Source organism: Etheostoma cragini, chromosome 2 (genome assembly GCF_013103735.1).
Source record: "Etheostoma cragini isolate CJK2018 chromosome 2, CSU_Ecrag_1.0, whole genome shotgun sequence".
Lineage (NCBI taxonomy): Eukaryota > Metazoa > Chordata > Actinopteri > Perciformes > Percidae > Etheostoma > Etheostoma cragini.
Genome location: NC_048408.1, coordinates 20,014,402 through 20,038,042, shown reverse-complemented (window position 1 = coordinate 20,038,042; position 23,641 = coordinate 20,014,402). Strand labels below are relative to the sequence as shown.

General features: G+C 40.0%; 1 protein-coding gene across 1 annotated transcript in view; it reads left to right on the top strand.

The window, feature by feature from the left end:
* Positions 1 to 643: 643 nt before the first annotated feature.
* Positions 644 to 23,641, top strand: part of LOC117936438 (E3 ubiquitin-protein ligase SMURF2-like) — a 59,358-nt gene continuing 36,360 nt past the window's right edge. Inside the window, exon 1 of the mRNA XM_034859450.1 lies at positions 644 to 1,063. Coding sequence (XP_034715341.1) covers positions 1,012 to 1,063 — 52 coding nt within the window. The 5' untranslated portion in view covers positions 644 to 1,011. The remainder of the gene's footprint in view (positions 1,064 to 23,641) is intronic.

Below are 23,641 nucleotides of genomic sequence, written 5' to 3'. Positions count from 1 at the left end.
TGTAGACCTGCATCGACAGTATGTATATCAGGGGAAATCGCATTATGCCTATTGGTTGAATGTGGCCCGAGGTTTAAACTGACCTTGTGGCTGTCAGTTTTTTTTATTTTTATAATGGATAATTGAGCCCCCCCCCAAAAAAAAAAATTACCTCGCTCTTAACTGATTCAACTCTTAGTGAGTAGTATTGCTCCAAAGTGCACGTATTTAGTGTGGAAATTGAAACAGCTTAACTATTTTAACTATTCGCAGGAACTGTCTAGCTCGTTTTGGTCTACATAAACTGTGTCAACTATCCAGATTAAAGACGGATTTTAAATTAAAAGTGAAACTATTACATGCTTTATACTACTAACCAGATAAACATGATATGGATGAGGATGATATGTGACATTGGGTTTCAATGGTGTGTATGAAAGATATCCTTTTCTAAAGCTGCCTCGATGCGCAGTTAACTCACAAAGGAACACACGTGATACCCCCTGGACGTAATATAGACATACTATATCATTATGGTGATCATTATTTATGAACATGCCGTTTGATTCTTGTTGGTAGCTAGCTAGTATTAAGAAAATATAGCCGTCTGATAAGGTATTTTATTTTGAAGGTTTTTACCGGATGTCTCTCCTGGCTCTGCTTGCCTGCCTGCAGTACTTATCATCACGACCAACCAACTTCAGTTAAAGCAGCACGGGCAGGGTAGACGCCTGTCTGGATGGAGGGCAAGTCGTCCACTTGATTTGTATGAGTACCCGTGGCTCGCGGCGTGACCGGCATTTAGCGACTTAATTAGTTATTTGTATTTTTTACGGAAAAGGGGCTCAAGTGAGAGTGTAATTCCAGCGATGTTATTATGATAACGTTACCACACATCCAGTGTGATTTGCTATGGTGATACCACAAGCTAGCAGAGGGATTGTTTGGGAGATACATTTTTGAGACTCGTACGCTGACACATGAATTAGACGCTTTTTGTGAAATTTTCATCAAGCTGGAACACAAAGGGGGATGTCTAGCCAAGGAGTTAGGAGAAATGGCCCGGTAAAGCTGCGGTTGACAGGTAAGAAAATTTAAACCCCGTCTTGCGCCGCTCGGAAACGTTAGCAAGATAGCCTGGCTGGCTAGCAGGCTAACATCTGCTGATGGTGCCGCTGGACACTGGCGCATGTGTCTTGTGTGATATAAAAATGTTCAACTCGTATTCTGTCCTTTTTTTTATTGCACATAAGTACTTTACTTTTACCTGAATGTAACTCACCTTAACCTACTAAGCAGCATAGAAATACAGTCAATAAGCCTTGCAGGTTAGCAAACAACTGTGACAACAACGCTGTTTATGTTGCATTAACCTACGTTAGCTGGCTAAAGTTACTTGACATCTTCACTTATGGGTTTATCTTAAAGGTTAGCTTAGATGAAATAGGTTAGCTTCATAACGGTTAGTCAGTGCTAATGCCCATCAATTCTTATTCATAATTTATATGGTTATTTTTTAACCCTTGTATCTTAATCGAAACATAACTACATCTAATCGTTAGGACTTCTCTTCTGTGAAGTGTGTCATGTTACAATAACATTTCAGGAGGAAGAGCATATAATGGGTGTGTAGCTCAATGCTTGGTCTAGTGGATGTGAAATCATAATTTGAAAATTGAAAAAAGTATTCGTTCTGGTGCCGTTCACTCTGGCCTTGACGTATTTAGCTAGTTTAGTTAGAAACTGACTTTCTTTGTTCTCCATTAATACAGAACAGCATAGGACCGATATATTACTATACTCAGCATGTGGTACACAGCATTGTATTATGTTTAACTTGCCTGGATGGATTCACATAGGGACCAGATTTTCTGCCCATCACCTCCATCATCGTCTGTTGGCAGCCACATGAAATGATAAAGCTGGTGGTGTTCAGAAGGTACACTAGTTGAACTGAAGAAGAAGAAGAAAAGAGAACCTCTTCTCATTTTATAAAGGAGCATTTACTATATTTGTTTTTAGACCATTAAGATTCTTAAGACTAACAACAGCCCAGTACAGCTTTTAATTCCTACTACATAGCATAAAGACAGGTGTTCTATCATGGTATGAATCCTTTGTCCTTCAGTAGAGAGAAAGGATAAGGGAAACTGTGTATGTGTTTGTGGGGAGAGAAAGAAATTGGGCTTCATATGGTGTAGAGCGAACAGAACGGCTGCTCACACTGTGATCAGTGATGCTAAGTCAACATTTAGACTTGTGCATTCATTCCAATTTTCCATGTGTGTTAAGTTGTGGCCACATTTTATATATGTCTGAGACCGTGTGCAGACCTAACATTGCATACCATCCGAAGTCCAGTTTTACTCTGTCTGCTCTTTGGTCTCTTTCATAGATTGCAATGAGAAACCAAAATCTTGAATCTAAGGAAGTTAAGAGATCTGGTAGAATATTTTTGTACTTAACATGTTGTATTTTTTCTTCTTTTTTGCTCAGATTTTAGGTTTATGTTCATGCAGCAGTTTATTTGATGAGCAATATGAATAACTGGCAAGAGTTGTTATAGTGAGCAATACCCAGACCGATATTTGTGTTTAAAATCAGATTCAATTCAAACAGTATACTAAACGTGTCATGCTGGTTGGTAACTTGTTAAAGTGCCATTTGAGTGCGGTCTGTAGACTTATTGGCATTTCCCAGCCTTCATCCCTGCTCTTCACCATACCTTTGCTAAGTGTGAGCCATTTAAATCACAATAAAACATTTACTCTTTATCAAACAGGGTATTTCCTTAGGTGTGCCATTTTAACTAGAATCTTTAGGATCCAATGCCAATTTTTTGTTCTATTTTGGTAGTACCTATTTAGTAAATTTCCTAGATATAAAGCAGTTGCCTTTAAAGTGTTTTATAAACTGATATAGTTTGCCACCCTCACTGGGATCCCCTCAGCATTGCAGTTGATTAGAATTTGCGTAGGGTGGGCTTAAACACACTCATCCCCAGCTTTGTCATTCCACACTGCATTTAAATGCCACCTTCTAGCTTCTCATAATGGCATTTTTGGAACTCTTCCTTACGTCTAGAACATTTATCTGGGACACAGGGAAAGCTGTCCTTTTGATGCCTAATTTAAATTAAAAAACATTCCAGTTTGAGTTTGGTGGTGTGTTTTAGTGTCCCCACAGCGTTAGCTGTTAAGCTTGTTAAAGCAAGCCATCTTGGATTTTGAGAGCTGCTATCCCTAACACTGCAGGGAGCCAACAATTGGTGTAGTCCCCGCTCTGTGTCCTGCACAGTGAGACGTGGTGTATGATTTACTGAAATCAAACAGGCACATGGGTGTTTCCGCTTGCTTACCTTCACTGGATGGAATCTGGAGTTTTTCCAGTGTGGATAACATGAGATGTACAAGGTGATGAATCCATCTCACAGCCCTTTTTCAAATGTGGCCCCTTGGCTGCCCCACTATGCTGTCACTGCTTCTGCTGAGAAAAAGGCAGTATCTCAATGGGATTCACTTCCCCCATAATCATCTCCAGGATTCTTGCTGTTCTGTGGGACAGCGGCGTGGCATACAGCAAGAACACCCACATGTACAACTTTCACTGTTGTGCATGCGCGTTTGTGTTTGTGTGTAACATTTTGGGATGCTGGTGCTGAAGCTTTTGTTTGTGTTGAAAAGGGGTCAAATCAGGAAGCTGGTGATTAAGATAAAGATCAAGCCTCAGTCCCTGGCCCAGCATTGGCACCGGGAATGCATTTCAGGGAAGTAAGCAGGGACCACTGTCACGACACCACTGCGTTCACTGTTAGATCTCAAAAAATACATGTGTGTGTGTGTGTGTGCCAGTTTGTTTGTACGTGCAAGCGCAATGCTGTGTGTTCTTAAAACAGAAGACAAACACTTCCACACATGTACACTCACCGTTAAGCTTCCACAGGATGTTCTGTCTGCATGTGATCTTGAGCTAAATAAGGGCTGTAGGCTTCCTTAAAGATAAGGAATGAATTTTACATTCTTTGTTTGGGTTATTTGGATCCCCATTAGCTAAAAGCTATTCTTCCTGGGGTCATACAATTTGGTCTTTGACAATACTCTTTATTACATTATACTTGTGTTATATGGCAGTATATTAAACACAGATATAACATTTGAAAATACAGATCATAATTAAAACTTACAGTAAATGCAATTAATACAAAAAATAAAATAAAAGACACTACTCCAAATAAGTCAATTTTAAGAAATAAGATAACAAAACTCCTACAACAAACTAACTTGATATTAAATATTTAATTACTTTTAAAGTAAATATGTAAAAAGTAATTTTAAATTTTTTTAAAATCCATGCTGAGAGTTGTGTTGTGTTAGTCTTCGGGAGAGAATTCCATTCACACGTTGCTAAGTTCCTGACTGAACGTTGAATTGATTTAGTTTTCACTTTAGGTCAAATAAAACCACCTCCTACCGCATGCCTCGTTGGATAATAAAGTGTGTCAATACTAAAGGATAGTTGTGTATATAAAGTAAAAGGTGTTTTGTTTGTTATAACATTATGTAAAAAAAAAAACATTAGCTAATAATACACAAATCTATTTTTAACTTTATCCATGAGTCTTTCATGCATTTTATCAACATTTCTTAATCTAAACCCACACGAGAGAGCCACACATGCAGCTTTTTCTGAATCACTTGTTTTTTAGTAGTACTTGCTGAAGTGCTGGACCTCACCACTGAGCAGTAATCCAGATGTGAAACAAACAAAGCCTGAAGGACTTGCTTAACTATCTGTGGTGTGAAGATGTTTGCACACCTTTTAATAACGGACAAGGTGATGCCCATTTTAGATACCCGTTTCTGAAAGTGTTTGTCCCAACACAATCTATTTTCAATCATCACACCCAAAGGTTTAGCCTCTTCTCTTTGCTCTACAGAAGTTTGCTCTACTCTAAGTTCAAGTTTTGGTTTGAAATATAAAGAAAAATGAGTTCCAACCACTTAACTAGTAGTTTTAGATCCATAAGGAATCAGTTTGTTACTCCTGATCCAGTCCACCACAGACTGTAGCTCTCGCTATAGTTCAGTATTTAGATCACCAATATCAGTTCCTGATAAATATATAGATGTAGTAGAATCATCGGCAAACATTGAAATGCTGACTTTATCTAAACAGATGGTAAATCATTAATAAAGATTGTGTAGAGGAGTGGTCCAAGACATCTTCCTCGAGGCACTCAATGTTCAACAAGCCTTACCTTTGGAAAAACTTCTTTAAAGTAGGTTCCAACTCTGAATATTTTGCTGAATCTCTTATCTGGCACTTATACTGCTAACAACTAAGGCAAATATCTACAGTCCTTTTTAGCCAATCAATGGCTAATTAATCAACGTAATATACAAGGCTACGGATTCAGTAATTGTACAGTATTTTATATTCTCTTAACTCAGTACAGTTCATGATACCTGCATCTGATGCACTTGGTTCTGGTGCGAGTCCCATCAATACCTAATTGCCAGGTAGTGTCAGTCTTATCACTTGATTGTAGTAAATTTGTCCTGATTTATTATCATGGGAGTATTTTGTTTCTCCATTAAAAGTTATGATCAGTGTCGCTGGATGAATCCGACCATTTTGTATTCCTGCCTGATGTAGTTTCATTCTCAGATCTTTGAACTGCGCTCTTCTCTTGGACACTTCTGCTGTCACATCCGGAAGGATTTTAACATTCATCCCTCTGAAACGGAAGATTTTTTTAATGCTTTGGTATTTGTAAAATAGCTTCTTTGGCTAAATACCTCTGCATCCTGACGATCATTGGTCACGAGCCACGTTTTATGGCAGGGCCCACTCTGTGCGCAATTTCCACTTGTGGTTTATAAGGCAAATTTTTATCTTTTATACACCTCATTGAAGAAGGACTCCATGAATTCGGTGGGTTTTCCTTTTTCCAAATCTTTGTCGAGGCCAAATACTCGGAGGTTAAATCTTCGGCTGTGACTCTCCAGCTTTTCAGATTTGTCTCTCTGAAGTGAAGATAATAGGTAGACGCTCAGTCTAGGTGCTAGTTCTGGATTTATCACCAGGTTCACTCAGGTGAGTCGGCCAGAACACCACTTTAGGCCACTTATTCCAGAAAACGAAATGAAGAGCTGAGAGGTAGTTCTTATTCTGGTTATTTATTTTCCCTTTCTTCAATTGAGAGGGTAATTCTGAGTGTGTGGTTTTCTTCTCATTTACTCACACTCTTAAGTAAAGTGCCGCTCACAACTGCTATCCAACTGACCGACTAACTCTTTCATACTGCTTGTTAACTGTGTGACGTCAACTATAATATACACACCAGCATGCACTTTAGCTACCCTGTTACAGGCATTGAATAAAACAGGAGTAAACCTGAAACATAAAGCACAATATGGTCAACTGTACTAAATAATAATAACACTAACATAACTTTGGGGCCTTTTCTACACTCTCAGTTCTTTGTTTTCTTTCTGGAGAGCTTTACACATGTGCTCTGTTTCATTCATTCTCTCGTGCATGCCGGACAGGCCCAACTCCACAACTGCAAGTTTATCTTTACAATCCATCAGTCCTAGTTGTAGTGCATCAAACTGAGGTTGTTATTTATTCATTGCCTCGTTTATTTCTCCCTTTTGTTATTGCATGGATCAAGGCAGCTAATTCAATTTTTTTCACCTGCGCAGCGTCTCATTCCTTTTCACCGTCCTTGATGTTCCACTCGCTCGCTCTCAGCAACCAGACATGACATAGCGTGCTTTGGTAATGGTGAGAAGTAGACGAGATTTGTCAAGTTTGAAGATGCCCACATGGAGTTGAGGGACAATTGTGCAATATGGATACATTTTCACGTTTGTAATGTCAGATTATTTAAAAATGTAGGATGACAGATGCATTTATCTCGTTAAATGGTAATGTACTGCCTTTTGGGATTTTCCGCTTAATTATTTGCATACAGTTCTCTCCACTTGGAAAAGCTGTTACATTTCCAAGTGTATAGCCCCCCCATTTGAACAATACAGAGTTTTAACCTTTAAAATTTGGACTGGAGTTTGTGATTGATGTATAAGCACACAATGGAACCGAGTCATACTGTGTCATGTTTGTTGGGTTACTCTCTGTTTTATATCCCCTGGCACCAGCTTATTTAAGAACAAGCAATGCCCCGGCAAATGCAATTTGACCCAGTTATGAGCCAATTAATACACACTGCTCAAAATTCCTTAATTCTGCAGAAATTGCCTTCTAAGGTACTGTGGTTTCCTAATATTTTCACTGACTAGCTTACATGTCTGCTAGTCCACACACACAGAGAAATGTGGAAAAATTGTTGTCTTAAAAATAGCGGCTGCACCAACAACATTGACTTGCAGAAAATGTTATGTCTGGCTTCAGGAATAATGAGAGAAGGTAATCCGCTATTGTGATGTAGATTCTGAACTCGGAGCACAAGTACAGACCTATGTAGAAGGTTGCTCATAAACCTGACCTACTCAGACACTCCGATAAGCAAACCTTAGCTGTTCATTAGCACCTCATAGCTCTACGTCACCACATTAAAAAAAACAGTGTGGTTTGGGAAGGGCACTGGGCGATTTGTCTTTGCAGTCCACTGACTTTTTGAAGTCTGAGCTTCAGGGTTTGTGCTGACAGCATGTACAAAGGTATGATGCGTACAAGCCTACATGCTCATTATAATACTGCTTACCTCTGGCTTTTCTCTGTCTGGAACCAGACACTTTTCTTTATCCTTGTTTTTGACATTCCTCTTTTTTTTCTGAGCCCGTCTGTCTCTGTGATTCCTGAACATGCAGTGTATCACTTGGTTACTCTTCTTTTTAAGACAGGAGTATGAGAGAATCTATATGTTTTCAACTTGTATGCAATGTACATTCCTGTTTGGTGGCCTGTGTTTGGTTTTGTGCTTCAGCTTGAATATTCTACACCAGATCTGCCACGATAAGAGAGCAGTCCTCCACTGCAGCCCGTCATCTCTCCTTCCATCAGCTCATCTCATGTTTATTCTTTTCTTATATCTAGTAGCATTTCTCCTTTTGACAACGTAGTTTCTCCTCTCTTAACGTCTTTTCTTATTCTGATCTGCATTTAAATGCCAAAACACTGAAGGCAGTCAGGCTATGCTTGAATCCGTCGCCCTGGGCGTCTGAGGCAGTAAGTGCTAGATTCTTTAGAAAGTGTAAACTAGTCTTAGTTTAAGGGATGCCTACCTCTGTGTAAAAATGCATATTCTGCAGCAAGAATAATCGGGCTAGTTGCTGACCTTTTATTTTATTTGTAAATGACTAAGTTGAGTCATCTGGTTGTGAATGATGAATTATCCTCTATCGTAAATATTTTTTTTACTACAGATTAGTCTGTGTGCACGGCCCTGAAAGAGATGACGCTCTTGTTTCATGGTGTGTCTGAATGTCTGCTTGATCTTGCCTGTAGCGTGGGGTCCCTGTGTTGTGGTTAGGTTTTGTAGTGCATTGCAGGGCTCGATACCCAAACTTCCTCCAGCTATGTTTAGTCTGCATCACAGTCTACATCACAAGCATAAACTTCAATTGACCATACACACGCTACACAGGTTACACAGATACACTCAGTTAGTGCTCACGTGGTCCTTGCCATCATATGGAACCATTTATATTCACCTTATGATGCAGCTGTTCCAGCTGTATTTATCCTTTCTGTTATCAGCGCATCTAAAAGGAAAATACAGGGGTTAACAGTTTTTAGATGCAGCAGACCACCCAAAATTTTGTTGCACATAGTGCTTGATTTGTAGTAAAAGCATGAACATGTCCAACTGCGAATGAGGTACTCCCAAACAAATGTGTTTTAGTTGTTGAAAATACATGTGGCTTATTGTTTTTGAAAGAGGGAGCCTGATTGCCAAGTGTAGCTCTTTTTTGCCTTATTGCTTTACTGCTGAAACACTGGTTGAAGGAACATGGATGAGTAATGAGCTGATTGTTTATGGTCAGGGCACCTTCGTTGTCACTCTCTTGGTTAGGTAGGCTTATATACCTTTTTAGTAAACGTTCCACCTTGTCATCGGCCCAAACAAATAGATCCCTTGTCTTACTTCATACAATTGTTCTTTCTCCACAGTATTTTCAGTTTTTACATCAATGATTTTTTTGGGGGTAATTTTAGCAATCTGCTTCCCATTTGCACCGGCACGTGAATTCCAAGTATGAGACTGGTCATGTGATGTGCATGTATTTATGATTAGGAGCCTAACCTCTTGTGTGGACAGAGATTGTTTTTGTTTCAAAATGTAATTTAAAAATGAAAACGTAGTAGTGTTGATGTAGCCTTAGCCTGTAACTGACTGTCTGTGTAATACTGAATGAATGCAGAGTAGTTAAGAAGATCAACCTGTGGTTCAGCAATACTGTTGCTAGCACACCCGGGATTCTTGCTTTTCCAATAATCTGCAGACATCGAGTCAAAATCAGTGCAGTATTTCTCTAATCCAAGGCTTACCTGTCCAGCAGTTGTTCAGGTACAGCTGTCTGGTATCTGTGATGACAGCACACAAAAGGTTGTATTTGTTTTTCATCTCTGAGTAACACAATGTAGAGTTAACACCAGAGTTGCAGAAGCTAACCTAAATCCACAACCCTTTAACATCCGTGGTCTCATGGGAACTTTTTTTTTTTTAACAAAATTGGAATTAATCATACAATGTTCGCCCAAATGTACCTGCATTGACTATATTTTGGCATTTTGTTTTCTCCAATATTTGACAGTTATTTTGACAGTGCCTGAAAGTTGTCATTTTGTATCTACACAGCAAATGCAATGTTGAATCCAAGTATTTATTAAGAGCCACACTTTTCCCCCTTTCCTTACCCTGTTCACCTTCAAATAGGTCTATGAAATGAAGCTCTTGGTATGTCTTGTTTTTGATTTTGGCATTGCTGATACTGATTAATAGGTATGTAATTCCATAATGCGGATGAAAAGGGAACACAAAGCTCCGCACAGTATGTGGTCATCTCAGTTTCTCCTCTGTGCTCCTCTTCAATGCTGTGGGGGAACCCCCGGGTCTCTGGAGTCTCAAATGAAACCCTTTTTGTTTCATCAATAAGTTTTTTTTCAGTTGACTTGTGGAATTTGAAAAGCAGACATGAATGAGCATTGCTCTGGAGAGATGTCAGCTGTATACAGCTGGTCAACCCACTAATAACACAAGATGAATGCTATTTGAAATCTGATCAGGCTGTAATGATTTGTTTTAAGATATATTACTGTTAAAGACTATTAATTCCAGCGGGCTGATCATTTTCAGGCTCTGGCTGTGTATCTCACCACAGCACTGTGTCTTAGAAGAATTTGGCAGATGAGGTGACTGTGACTCCGTAATGAAATCTCACAAGGCGCTGCCAGTCTCATAACTCAGCTTTACTGTTCTCCACTCATGACCTGCGACAACACAGGGAGTAACACGCTTTCTACTGGACTAACCCCTCCTGAGCATTGTCTTTGGATGAAAGCTGGTCTCCAGGAAAACTTGTTGTGAAATTACTAGGGCTGCACAATTATTTGCAATTGTGTCAAAATCGCAATATCCATCGTAGGTGGCCCAATATTTGTTAATGGCAAAATATGTGTCGAACCATTGTGAGTGAAGTATTGTGGTGCTGCGGAGATGTCCCGGCCCACAAATCTCATCCTACAGACTAAAAAAAAAAAATCTGTGTTAATCATTTTCAATGAAAATACTAATACAAAAACGATCATTTGCACCAACATTGTGAATCATATTGCATATCAGTCAAAATAATTGCAATTAGATATTTTCCTTATCGTGCAGTCTTAGACTTTACCACAACAAATGCATCAATTTAATAAATTATTCAATGGATGTGGCATTTATGTTATCTGTATCGGTTTCTTGTATACTATATCACACTATAGCCTATGAATATGCCTTTTCTCTAGATTTTGTGCAACTTTGTTCTTACACTTTTGGTTTCAGTCAGCCCTTTGGTTGTATCTGCTTTTCAAATTCCTTTTGAACTTGGTGGCATCAGAGTGCTTCTGAGTAGGAAAATGGAAAGACTGAACACCTCACTATTGCATAACAGCCTCTGACTGGAAAGGAGGTGGTCTTCAATATGCAGAATACATTAAACTTTCCAAGTGCTGCGGGAGGATTTTCCTGCAGAATATGGAGAAAAAATATCACCTTTTTTATTCATAGGCCAAAAGCATATTGTTTCTGATAGTCTCTGAGAATTGAGGGGAGGCAAAAACTTGAGTCTTAAAGATGTAATTTGGGACATGTGAAAAGGCAGGTAGTTGGTCTACAGATGTGATTTTTCTGCACTGTTGCTCTTAGCTGCATCCTGTCTAGCCCTCTACCTTTCACTGCCTAAACCCCCCCCCCCCTTTCCCCCAACTGCAGTCTCATCATGTGTCTCTGTGTCCTGTGTTTTTCTCTTCAGTCTTTTACTCTCTTTTCTTTATTGAACAGGATGTCCCTCATCTCTCTGTCATGTCTCGCTCTTCCTTCCTCTCCCCCGGATCTAGTCCAGACAACTGACAGACAACTCTGCCGGTGTGGCTCTAGTTTGGTTTATAATTTTTTTTTCTTCATCTGAGCTCAACTTGTGATACACACACACACACACACACACACGTTTCCTGTATCGGCCCCTCACCACAGTGCAGTACCAAGTGTTAGTCAACATTTGTTTGGGGACCCTAAGGAGTCCGTTAGGGGTTTCCAGAGACCACGAGCATAAGTAATAAATTCATTCTTATTTCAATCAATGTATGCATAGAACTGACAATAGTAGTTGTATGTATTACTTTATCACTATCATTTATCCTTATACAGTCCTTATAGTTATACAATGTAATACCAAACCAACAAAAAAACATTATAACTGGCACGCAATGGCACGGCACAGCACTCGCCATATCCCGGCAGTTTCCTGCTATGACGGCCAGCCACGGCTCGCCTCACAACGGGGCACCTCGGTTGAGTTGAGCAGGTACCATTAATGCGAAAAAACGCCATATGATGCCTTTAAGTCTGCCTTCAGCTTCAAACAACAGACAAAGCCAGTAATCTTGGTGTAGTCATGGACTCTGACCTAAATTTTAACAGCCACATTAAGACAATTACAAAGTCAGCCTATTATCACCTTAACAAAATATCAAGGGTTAAAGGACTTATGTGTCAACAGGATTTGGAAAAAAACTTGTCCATGATTTCATCTTCAGTAGACTTGACTACTGTAACGATGTCTTTACAGGTCTCCCTACAAAAATCAATCGGACAGCTACAGCTGATTCAGAACGCTGCTGCTCGAGTCCACACTAAGACCAAGAGACTGGCTCACATCACTCCAGTTCTGAAGTCCTTACTCTGGCTCCCTGTACCTCAAAGAATTTATTTCAAAGTACTTTTAGTACTTTGTAAATCACTAAACGGTTTAGGCCAAATTACATTTCTAATCTTCTACATTGGGGTGGCAGTAGCTCAGTCCATAGGGAGTTGGGTTGGGAACCGGAGGGTCACTGGTTCAAATCCCCGTATGGACCCAAAAATTTGGGAGCGTGGATTGGTGGCTGGAGAGATGCCAGTTCACCTCCCGGGTGCTGCCAGGTGCCCTTGAGCAAGGCACCGTACCCCCCCCCCCCCCCCCCCCCCCCCCCCCCCCCCCCCCCCCCCCCCCCCCCCCCCCGACCGCTCAGGGCGCTGGTTCAGCTGGCAGCCCACTCACTCTGACCTGACATCTCTCCATGTATAGTACATGTATTGGTGTATTTCAGGCCTGTGTGTGTGAGTACTAACAAAAGTGTGTACACAGAGTGTAGTGCAGTAATTTCCCCAATGGGGACTAATAAACAAATTATCTTAAATTATCTTATCTTATCTTACCTTACACTATGACCCACCCAGACCTCTCAGGTCATCTGGTACATTTCTGTTTTCTGTCTCCAGAGTCCGAACTAAACCGAGAAGCCGCGTTTAGTTTCTATGCTCCTCGTATCTAGAACAAACTCCCAGAAACCTGCAGATCTGCTGCTACTCTGTTCTTTTAAATCAAGGCTAAAGACCTTTCTTTTTAATGTTGTTTTTCTTTAAAGGGTTGTTAATTTCTTTAATGTTTCATTTCTTATACCACACTGTAACTTTTATTCTTTTATCGGTTTTCATTTTTAACTGTTTATTCTTGTCTTATCTGATTTTATTTTTAACAGTTTATTAACTGTTTTTGTGTAAAGCACTTTGAATTGCCCTCTTGCTGAAATGTGCGATACAAATAAAGCTGCCTTGCCTTTAATTTCAGTAGAGCAATGTTGATGCAAACTGAAACTAGAGGAAACCCCAGAGAAGGAAAAATGTCCTTGTGTAACGTCAAAGAATGTCCACAGATTTATCACTGTTGCCAGGCTAGAGTTGTAAATATTAATAAGGTGAATAAAGAAAAGGCTTTTCACTTTTCTGTGATGTATTTTTTAACTCAACTGAAGCAGAAAGGCAGGTTAGACTTCAAGGAACGTGTGTGCGTGTGTGTGTGTGTGTGTGTGTGTGTGTGTGTGTGTACTGTACAAATAGCAAATGCATATCTACACTGCCACTCAAATGGCATCCCCTGTCTCTGAGTCTGTGTTTTCAGTTTCAGTGTGGGAGAGACACAGTCGGAGAATGTGAGTGATTCTGTGGATTTTTTCTTTCGTGGAGATGAGGATCATGTAGCTTGGATGGCGCCGCTGGGCCACATCATCCCCCTCCACTCTAAACCTAATCACAATAACAGCAGAATTAGTTTACAAAGGTCCAAAAGATGATTCCTTCACTTCAATGCATACTATCATGCTATACCAATAAGGGATTTGACCCCTTATCAACCAACAATAGGCATGTTTTGGTACTACTACTGAATCAGCTGGATTACTGAATTTTCTGAGAGAAACCAATCACTCACATGCTTATTATAGACACCGAGAAGCTGCATTCTTAGGCAACTTTGACTTTGTTGTATTCTTAAAGGCTAAATTACACAACATTTTGCCACATACACTGCAATCCAGCTGCTTGAGTCTGTTTCTGTAAAAACAACAGCCCGAAGCAGTGGTTTATTAAAAATTGTACTCATATGGCCTCAAGGGTAGAAAGACACACTTGGCTGTTTTGACAGAATGTGGAGGTCAGTAATTGGGGCCTGTTCCGTTGTATTAAAATGGGAATATGAGTTAATAGTTTTGGAGTTGGATTATTGCAGTCCATGTAAGATATTTGTGTGCACGGTGTCAGTTTATGCTGTCTTACATTTGCTCATCTATGTCGCACGTCACCACTCTCTACCCGAAGACAACAAAAATCTCTGGACTCCACCATCAACCTCTGCCAGCCATCTCCTAGCTATAAAACGTCATCGGCATAGGAGGCATGTTGTAAGCAGCACCTTAGCAGAGCAACAGCTTCAGTACTCAGTGTGTGTCTACAAAGGATGCAGTCAGGGACATTGTTTGCAAGTCAGCCATGTTGAAGCGGCACTTGGAGCCTAATACACAATCACTGTAGTTACACATGTAAAATTGAAGATCTTTATCTTTGTTTGTAATTTTGCCGTCTATGTTGTAGAGCCCAAAACACTTCCACACAATGCTTCTTATGGCATTTGAGAACTTCAAATGTGTGTGGCTTTTGATTCTCGGCATGTGGCTGTTGCCACAGCCAGAAGACAATTTTTGTTTCAAAAAATCCTGGAAGCAGCAAAAACAAAGCTAAACTTTTTAAACACTGCGGGTTTGTTCAGGACACCCCCGTCTGTAGCTAGCAATTATGACGATGCAGTGAATAGTGGCGATTCTCTCTAATCAGTAGTCTGCAGGTTTTCATGTCACCTTCTGGTATCTCCTCGCCTCGCTTGGAACCTCGACTGACGTGGTACTAAAACAAGTATCTGTTAGCAGGTGCTAGGTACTTTTTCTTTTTTTTTTTTTCTTTTTTTTTTTTAATGGTAAACTAAAAAAGGCGAGTAGAGGTGAGTCGAGCAGATACCACGCAGTGGAAAACTGCCATTCGATTCTCCGGTGGAGTCATTTTGACTTTGCTTGCTAGTGTCCTCCATTTTTATGTATTGGCTTAGTTTACTGATAGGTCAAAAGGGAATGCAGAAGTTCAATCTAAAAGTGACTGTAAAACACAGCTGAAACGGTTCCCCCGTTGATACGCCGTCCGTTTGCCAAAGGAGTCACATGGGAATGACTTAGCTATGCTATGGTAATCCAACATCGGCTTCCTGTATGCATAATCAATTTATTTTGTGAGAGGAGCTTGAATCCCTCTGGCTTATTTCCTCCCTGTTAATTCTTTTATTTCTTTATTGCTCTACCCATCCCTTTTCTCTTTGCTTCATGTCACCTTTCTTTGTTTTCCTATCATCCAGACTCTCCATCTGTTCATAATGTGGCAGTATGCCTCCACCTAAACGTTCACTTAGCTTCCTACCTGTGTTTCTTTACTTACTACTCTCCATGTCTGGCCATTTCTGTTAACATATAGTAAAATGATCCCGGACCACATTTATGAAAGTATTTACCATAATCAAAAAATTCAAATTGAAGGTTTTTGACTTAAAACAATGCAATTGTATATCAGTTTGGACCATTATTATTACTATAAATGCCCGAAAAAGCTTAAATACAAAACTTATAAAATTGTATTATTTACAAACCTCAGAACCTTTGTCTGAACACTGTATTCTTCTGGCAATCTCTACCCTGTAAATTTGTATTCTTTAAATCAAAAGAGAAGATTCAGAACACTTTTAAAGTGTTTTTTATTAATTACATTGATTCACAAAAAAAGGTATGCTAAACGATTCACTTATTTTTTTTAGATAATAAACATGTACAACACAGGCAAAGTACTTACGCGACAGTCTTGTACTTATTTGCTAATCACCTAGCTATTTGGCACTCAACTAGTGTAATGAACAGCTTTTTTTCAGGGCTTATTATATTGCATTAGTTCCTACCCAACACCTAACAGAATGACTGGTAGATAATTTACTCTCATCTGCAATATAATGTACGGCTTTTGCAGGTTGTGAACATTGTATCGATACATTATTGCACCGTTCGCTGTGTCCGCTCGTCCAGATGCCCTCCACATTGTTTTTTACGTTTATTCCGCTTAAGCGCATCGCAAAAACGCTAAGACGCTGTGCATGCGCCTAAGCCGTAATATGGCATGAAAAATCCAGCAAAGCTCATCAAAGGTGAAATGGTTAACTTATTTTTGGATGTCAGTTAAATGTCAGCCTATAAGATGTTGTTTGTATAAACAACTCAAATAAATAAAATGACATTCTCCTGATAATACAACCTTGGGGATTTCAGTGCAGACTTGCAAGTAAATGTGACAAATGCTAAACATCCCATGCTCACACCACCCTTTTGAAATCTATTTTCTAGTCTACTTTATTCATTCCTGTATCCCTCTTCTCCCATGTCATCTCGTCTTATCGCTCTCCGCCATCCCTGCTACTCCTCCCTGCTAATGTATTCACTATCAAAATTCCCTGGTCCAAATTAACTTCTCCCCTTTCTTTCCCTCTCTCTGCCTTCCCATATTTATCTCTCTTTCTCCCCCTCAACTGTCTGCATTCCACAGATTTATGACTCTAGATAGACCTCTTTCTACCCCGCTTCACATTCTTCCCCTCCCTTGTTCTCCATTCCACCGTAGATGCCTCCGGATGAACATTTTGCCTTTACCTTCTCACCCCTTTCCAACCCAACCCTCTTTCGGTGTAGTGAATACGTTCCACTCCAGATTCCTGACTCCTGACTCCAGATTGTTGGCGTCTCCTCTGGGAGCAGAGGCGAGGGCGAGGGGGAGTGTCAGCTGTAGACTGCTGGCCTCTCGAATGAATGACATAATTGGCATCTCGAGCATTCACTGGTCTGGAGAACGGTTGGGAAATTTAAGAACTGCTTTCCAGAGGAAGTACAATGTAGATAAAATCCCCAGTTTGGCAAAATTGCCAGAATTTTGGATACCCATAAACCCTAATTGAAACCACACCATTATTAATTTTTAATTTTTTTGCTTTGTGAACTGGTCAACATACTGTAACATAAAGTTGGTCACTTACACACAGTGTACTTGTCATTTTTCCAACATGTAATCTCAGTGTGCTCTAATGAGTAAGCGAGCCCACCAGGGAGGCGTAAGGACAGGAAGAGGAAGTGTTCTGTTGAACAATGCTGTGAATGAGACAGCATGTGGCTGTAGCAAGAGCCATAACAGGGGCAAAGGATGTGGACCTTTGAATCTGAAGGACTGTCACTCAATAAATCGGGGGATGTCAGTGGGTGTAAGGAGGATTGTTTGAAGCTTTTTAACTTGAAGATGAAGACAGCTTTTATTATTGTTTTAATATTCCCAACAGTGGTGGATTGGCCATCTGGCAATTCTGGCAATGGCCAGAGGGGCCAGACCATTTAAAAAAAAAAAAAAGAAAAAAAAAGTGGGCCAGTCAGATTTTTATTTTTTTTAATACAAATAAATTGTCTTTACAGTGCATACGATGGGCTTTTATCGCTTGCACGATATGAAACAATGTATGTCTCAAGGAAGCATTCGTCCCCTAGAAAAGATTAATGTTGCTAGACAACCATATCTCTCAGAGTTAGCGTTATACACTCCATTAAAGTGAAGTTTAAAGCTTGACACCTCAACATAAACTGTTCAATATGTCTCATTATTTACATTTGATGTCATCCCTACTTTGCATTTATTGAGCTCCACCAGGTTATGTTGCAATTTTTGTTTCTAAAACCTTTCTGTTTGCTATTATCTTGGGTCTTGTTGCAATTGAGTTAAACCCAAGGGGGTAAGCGAGTTCACAAAGCGTAGCTCCTATGGCGCCATTTTTATGCTATCAAGCACTCACCAGCCATTAGCATTACATTGACTGCCATTCATTTTGGCGCCACTTTGACAGTGAATAACTTTACATCTCAAGCGTTTGAAAACTTTAGTTGTCCATTTTTCATTTCTTAAGAAACACAACAATGTATAACAGGCTCCATTACCTTATATCTCACGTCGTGGCTCCGTAGCAGACATTTTTGATTGTGTCATAACTAAGTGACTTGCTGTTGCATAGTTGACAGGTCACCAATTTGTCAGGAGAAGCATTCAGACAGTTGCAACTTACATTATCTGTTTAGATTTAATTACTAATGTTATCTAGCATTTTAGTTAAAATTGGCACTGGCTGATTATTGCTATGTCCTTACAAATACCTACATTCTCCATCTCTGCAAGATTCAGAATGATTGAGATTTCTTTTGGCACAGCTACCAGAAGACTTAGAACTTTCAGATAGGTTGCTCTTGTAACATCTATGTCGTCAAGCTCAGTTGGAGGCTGCGCAGTAATAATTAGCTATTACCAGAAAACTGCTTCTATATAATATCCTTCACTGGTCTCCGTCCAGAACAACGGGATCTGTTGGTCCATCTCATGAACTGTCTATGGTTAAACCTTTGTGTCTGTCTAGTCTCACACTGCCAGATATATCTCCACAGCACTGCGGAAGAGAGTCTGGCCAGACAGTAATCTGGGATACAAGAAAAACGTTCTGTGGTTTATTGTCAATTCTTTAAACCAGTGACAATTGCCTTGGGTGGCCCTAAGCGCTGGATGCAATAACTGTGCCTCTGATAGATAGATAGATAGATAGATAGATAGATAGATAGATAGATAGATAGATAGATATTTATTGATCCCAAAAAATGGGGATATTACAGCGTTACAGCAGCACATAGGAAAAAACATACAATATACATATAGTAGTAATAATAATAATATAATATATAAAAATAGAATATAAGAACAAAAAGCCTCGGGAAGGAACTTGTTTTAGTCTTGCAACAGAAAACTCAGATTTGACAGATCTATCTAGCTAGCTGTCTGGATTTACCTTGCAGAGATCTGAGGAGCAGTTAATTATAGTCCTCAGAAATGTAGTAGAATTTAGAATGCCAACACAAAGAAAGCGGAAGGTGAGGGACATCTGGCCCAAAATAAGGGACATCAGGCGAATCTTTAGGCAGCACCGGAGCAATTCCCTAAATGTCTGTCAGAAAGGTTTTTTAAAAATAAACTGTTTTGCTAAACACTATTTGAAGTACTGCAAGATGAGAACCGCCTAGTCACACTCCAATATGTTTACTTTTAAACAACCCTCAGCCACACTGTTGACCATGCTAATATTTGGTAACGCTTCACATTTATGTGACTAAAGTGGTGTTTGTTACATACCAGCACATAATTAAACAAACATTACAGAAGCTTATTACAGAATCCAAACTTGAATTTAAATGATTACAAGATTCAAATATTGCACTTGTTTTAGTTGTTTTGCCAAAAAGGTAAAGGAACTTAATTGCGTTCAGCGACCATGGAAAGTTGTACCAGTCACGTCGTTTACACATGCAGCCATTTTCTCAATATGGAAGCACTCGCGCGTCCGTGACCGATATGAGACCGCAAATGACCGATTTAAGACCGCAGATGTCTGCAAAATGCAAGCCTGTCTCCACCTCATCAATTAGTTTAGCAAAGGAGTTTAGCTTGTGTGCAGGACGGCCGGTTTAATCTGCCGGTCCTCATCGATAAAGTGCCATGTGTCACGTTTCTCTCCACTGAGTAACTTCCAGCAGAGTGCAATGAGATTAAAGCGCAACTTGCAAGTGCAAAGTTAGCACTAGCAAGTCAACTAGCAATTGAGAAATATATTGTATAACCTACTTTTTGTTTTGCCATGCAACAAACTTTTTTTTAAATGTTCTCAATTGTTAAACTGTTAAACTGAGTATCAATTGGTCAGAAGTATTACTGTTAGTTAATGGTTAAACTGTTAATTATTAACATCCCTAAAAAATCCCTTAAAGATTCTTGGATCACCGCTACTCTGAAACAGTGTTCTTCATGACAGTATCAGCATCAAGCTCGGTGACTGGATGTGGATACAGCACGGGCTGACTTTCCTGTCTTTGTAGCTCTTCCAGAGAATTAATTGGGAAAAATGGACCACAAAATGGCTGTACAGGAACATGGAGTTGGCAGTGCACAATCACGCCATCGTCTACTGGAGTTACTGGCCACCAATCCTTTGCATAGGGCAGAGATTTGCACTGACAGTGCTCGTGGCCAATTGACGTTTCATTTTGTGAATGATGCTTCACTTATATCTGTAAAAAGGAGTATTACTCTGAATGATCCTGATCCATCAAACTGTGATGGAGTTTCCCAAAAAAGCATCCTCTCAGGAGTTACAGGAGGCACATCAGTCTCATCCCGCCCGCTATCCCTTTTCCCAACGAACAGATTGAGCGTTAAGTAGACATTGGAAATGGAGACTCTCTTGAGAACCCCCCCCCCCCCCCCCCCCCCCCCCCCCCCCATTTAAGATCTGCCACCCTTTGACCAGAACTAATGCGCTAACCTTCAGTCCGACCTTTGCATTCAGGCAGACAGACACGCTACAAAGCTCCAACCCCCCTAACTGCCTCTTTTTGTGGTCTAAGGCCTCTTTTCAATTTTTTTTGTAATGTATACTTAGGGCCTTTTTTTTTGTAAAACACTGTATATTTATCATACATAATTTGGCAGTAATTTATGTATATTGCATTGTTACACCAGTGGAGCTGTATTTATATTTAGCATAAGTAATATCGCAGAGGTTTTTGTCCTACATCTATACTATTACATAATATTTGAATACAATTCTTTTTTCTTTTTCTTTTTTTCTGCACCCAACTGTGTTGTAGCATGGGACAGGCCACAGGCGACCCCAGGGAAGCTGCTTCACTTCAACCATCCAATGCATGGACAACAAGGAGCGATTTAACATAGGGGTCCGACTATTCTCTTTTCTAAAAAATGTTGGGGTAGTCAACGAAACCCATATAGTGGAACGGAAGGCCACGTGTGCCTGTACGCATCCACTCCACAAATTCAAAGTGTGTCACATATAAAAGTGAAAGCCCCGGATGCAGATTTCATGTCTGACAGCCACTCAGGTCTGGTGTAATTGTATAGGTTTAATGGTGATAATGTGAATACGCTAGGGGGCATATCCCAACCTTTAACACAATAAAGAGTTATTTATTTAATTCACAGCTAATCAAAGTGACAACTGCTCTCTTTGTCGACAGGACAAACGTGACAGTCACACATGAAGATGTATCTTTATTTTTTTTTAAGATTTTTGTTTTGGACGTTTTTAAGCCTTTATTGTCACAGGATAGATGAAGGGGGAGAGAGAGATGGGAAATGACGTACAGCAGGGGCCACAGGTTGGAGTTGAACCTCCATGTATGTGCGCCCGCTCTACCAACTGAATTTACTTGGCTACATGAAGATACATCTTTGAAAACCATTTAACTGTTACTCATTGGAAGCTTTTTTCATACATTTCCACAGTTACCGCAACATAACAAATTGTTTCTTTACTTTTTTTGTCTTAAAATGGTTGTTTGCAAGCTCAAAGGTTTGGGCTCAAACAGTCTACTACTACAACTACTACTACTACTACTACGGATGGGAAGCTATAGCTCTGAAGCTTAAGAATATATTGTCTGGGTCAATCCCTGGCCAATGTCTGTCTCCACCTTTTTTAGCTACCAGAAAGTGGTAAAGACATTATCCCAGCATGTAACTTGCTTAGATAGGCTTGGTTTGGTGTGACTGTTCGTTTGATTTATGGCTTGTTTCAGACTGGATTGGGGTGACTCCTCTACGAGTCGTCCTAAAACGGCAGCTGTTTCAAAAAACAATGGAGCAGTGTTGACTTCTTTTTGACCTGTTAACTACTATTACAGCTTGGTTTTAAGATGAGGGCAACTTTGGGTGTTCAACTGACTGAATCTGCAAAATTTAGTGAAAAACCTAATGTGAGCTCTTAATATTTTTCTTCTGTTCTACAAGTTTTGTTTTGAAACCATTGTATGGTTAAAAAAAGTGCTAAAACAAGACAAAATGTTACTGATATATTTTCATCCGAAAGGTAAGGAATTATTACAATCCTTTTGTCTCTCATTGGGAAGAACAGAACTATTTGTACAGACTATTTAGGGGAGTCCGTGGTGATGGTAACATGGTTGTCATCTTAGTTGTTTAAAGGACACTGTATTGCAGACCGATATATTGTCGCTCCTCTTACTGTTAAAGTGAAAGTTTGTGGTAGAGATGATGATCCAGGGACCACACTGAGGGCAGCTTCACCCCAGGGCTTCCTGGTTGTTTACTGATATCTAGTTGACCTAGCTTTCCCTGTTAGGATCTGAATATGTCTGGTCCTCTGCCAGCCCTGGGTCACCATGGGCTGCCTGCTCACGTGGCAGAAATTCAACACCGCTGGGTCCTCACATGGTGCTAAAATAAGATTTATTCCTCATTGATGCTAGGGTCCACAGTTGTAGAGTCTGCATAAGCCCAGATAAGATTATCAACATATTTCGGCATGTTTATCAAAATCCTTGTGGGGCTTCTGTAAAATGATATAGAAATCTGCAGGGGCAGTATTGGCTACAATACTTTACACAGAGGTTTTCTGAACATTTCTCAGACTCCATTTGTCTTTTAAAATATACTGATGTATTCTCTTAAACCTTTTCTTTTTGTACTTTGCTAGTGATCGCAGTGATATAGCAACTCAGCACTGCTGAATTGCTAAAGATTGAACAGAGAATCATTCTGAAACAAAGGCACCAAGGAGCCCTTCATAGAGGAGGCTTTCCACAGATTTCAGGCATGTTCATCAACTCATCTATAATGCAGTTCCCTAGCGCAAAGACCATTATCACGCTAATGCAAACACATGTCCAGATGGATTTACCTTGCTGTTGCTTACATTCTCATGGTACTCACAGTAGTTTGTCGCCTGGCTGTTTTTTAAATGCGACACATGCAGTACCATCAGATGTGTCTACCGAATTTTTTTGTCTTCAGGAGTCACAAAAACCTCACTGGTAGTTTTACTGCTAAAAATGTGTTCATTCGGTTGTGTTATTCATCCATTGTCATTGTCCCATTGAACCTGTAGCAGCCCAGTTGGTGAGAGGACAATCAGAGGCTTCCCCCGTTATGGTAATTGTGGCTGAGACAGTGGAGCAGTGTGCAGGTTAATCCCTTAATCTTTATTAGCATAGTTTGGTAACCAGAGAGTCAAGTCTGTATTATTGCTTAGCACACTCAGGCCGCATTTCCAGCTGGTGTTAAAATCCAATCTGAGTTATGCGATCACAAGTGGACAACTCTGAGTTTGGGTGTTTCCACCTGGAAGTAGAATGTGTCTCCTAATATTTCTTGAGTGACCATCATTTTCCATTTTGTGTGTGTTTGTGTAAAACACATGCACATTCTTCTGAAAAACAAGTTGTTTAGATTTGCTTAGTCCTCACACACAAACAGACACACCGTTTTATGTGCATACAACATCATACAGGCAAACCAATGTCATGACAAATCCGGTCTGACTTTGGTTTTAGTGCATGAAAAACCACCCTTACACGTGTGTGTGTGTGTGTGTGTGTGTGTGTGTGTGTGTGTGTGTGTGTGTGTGTGTGTGTGTGTGTGTGTGTG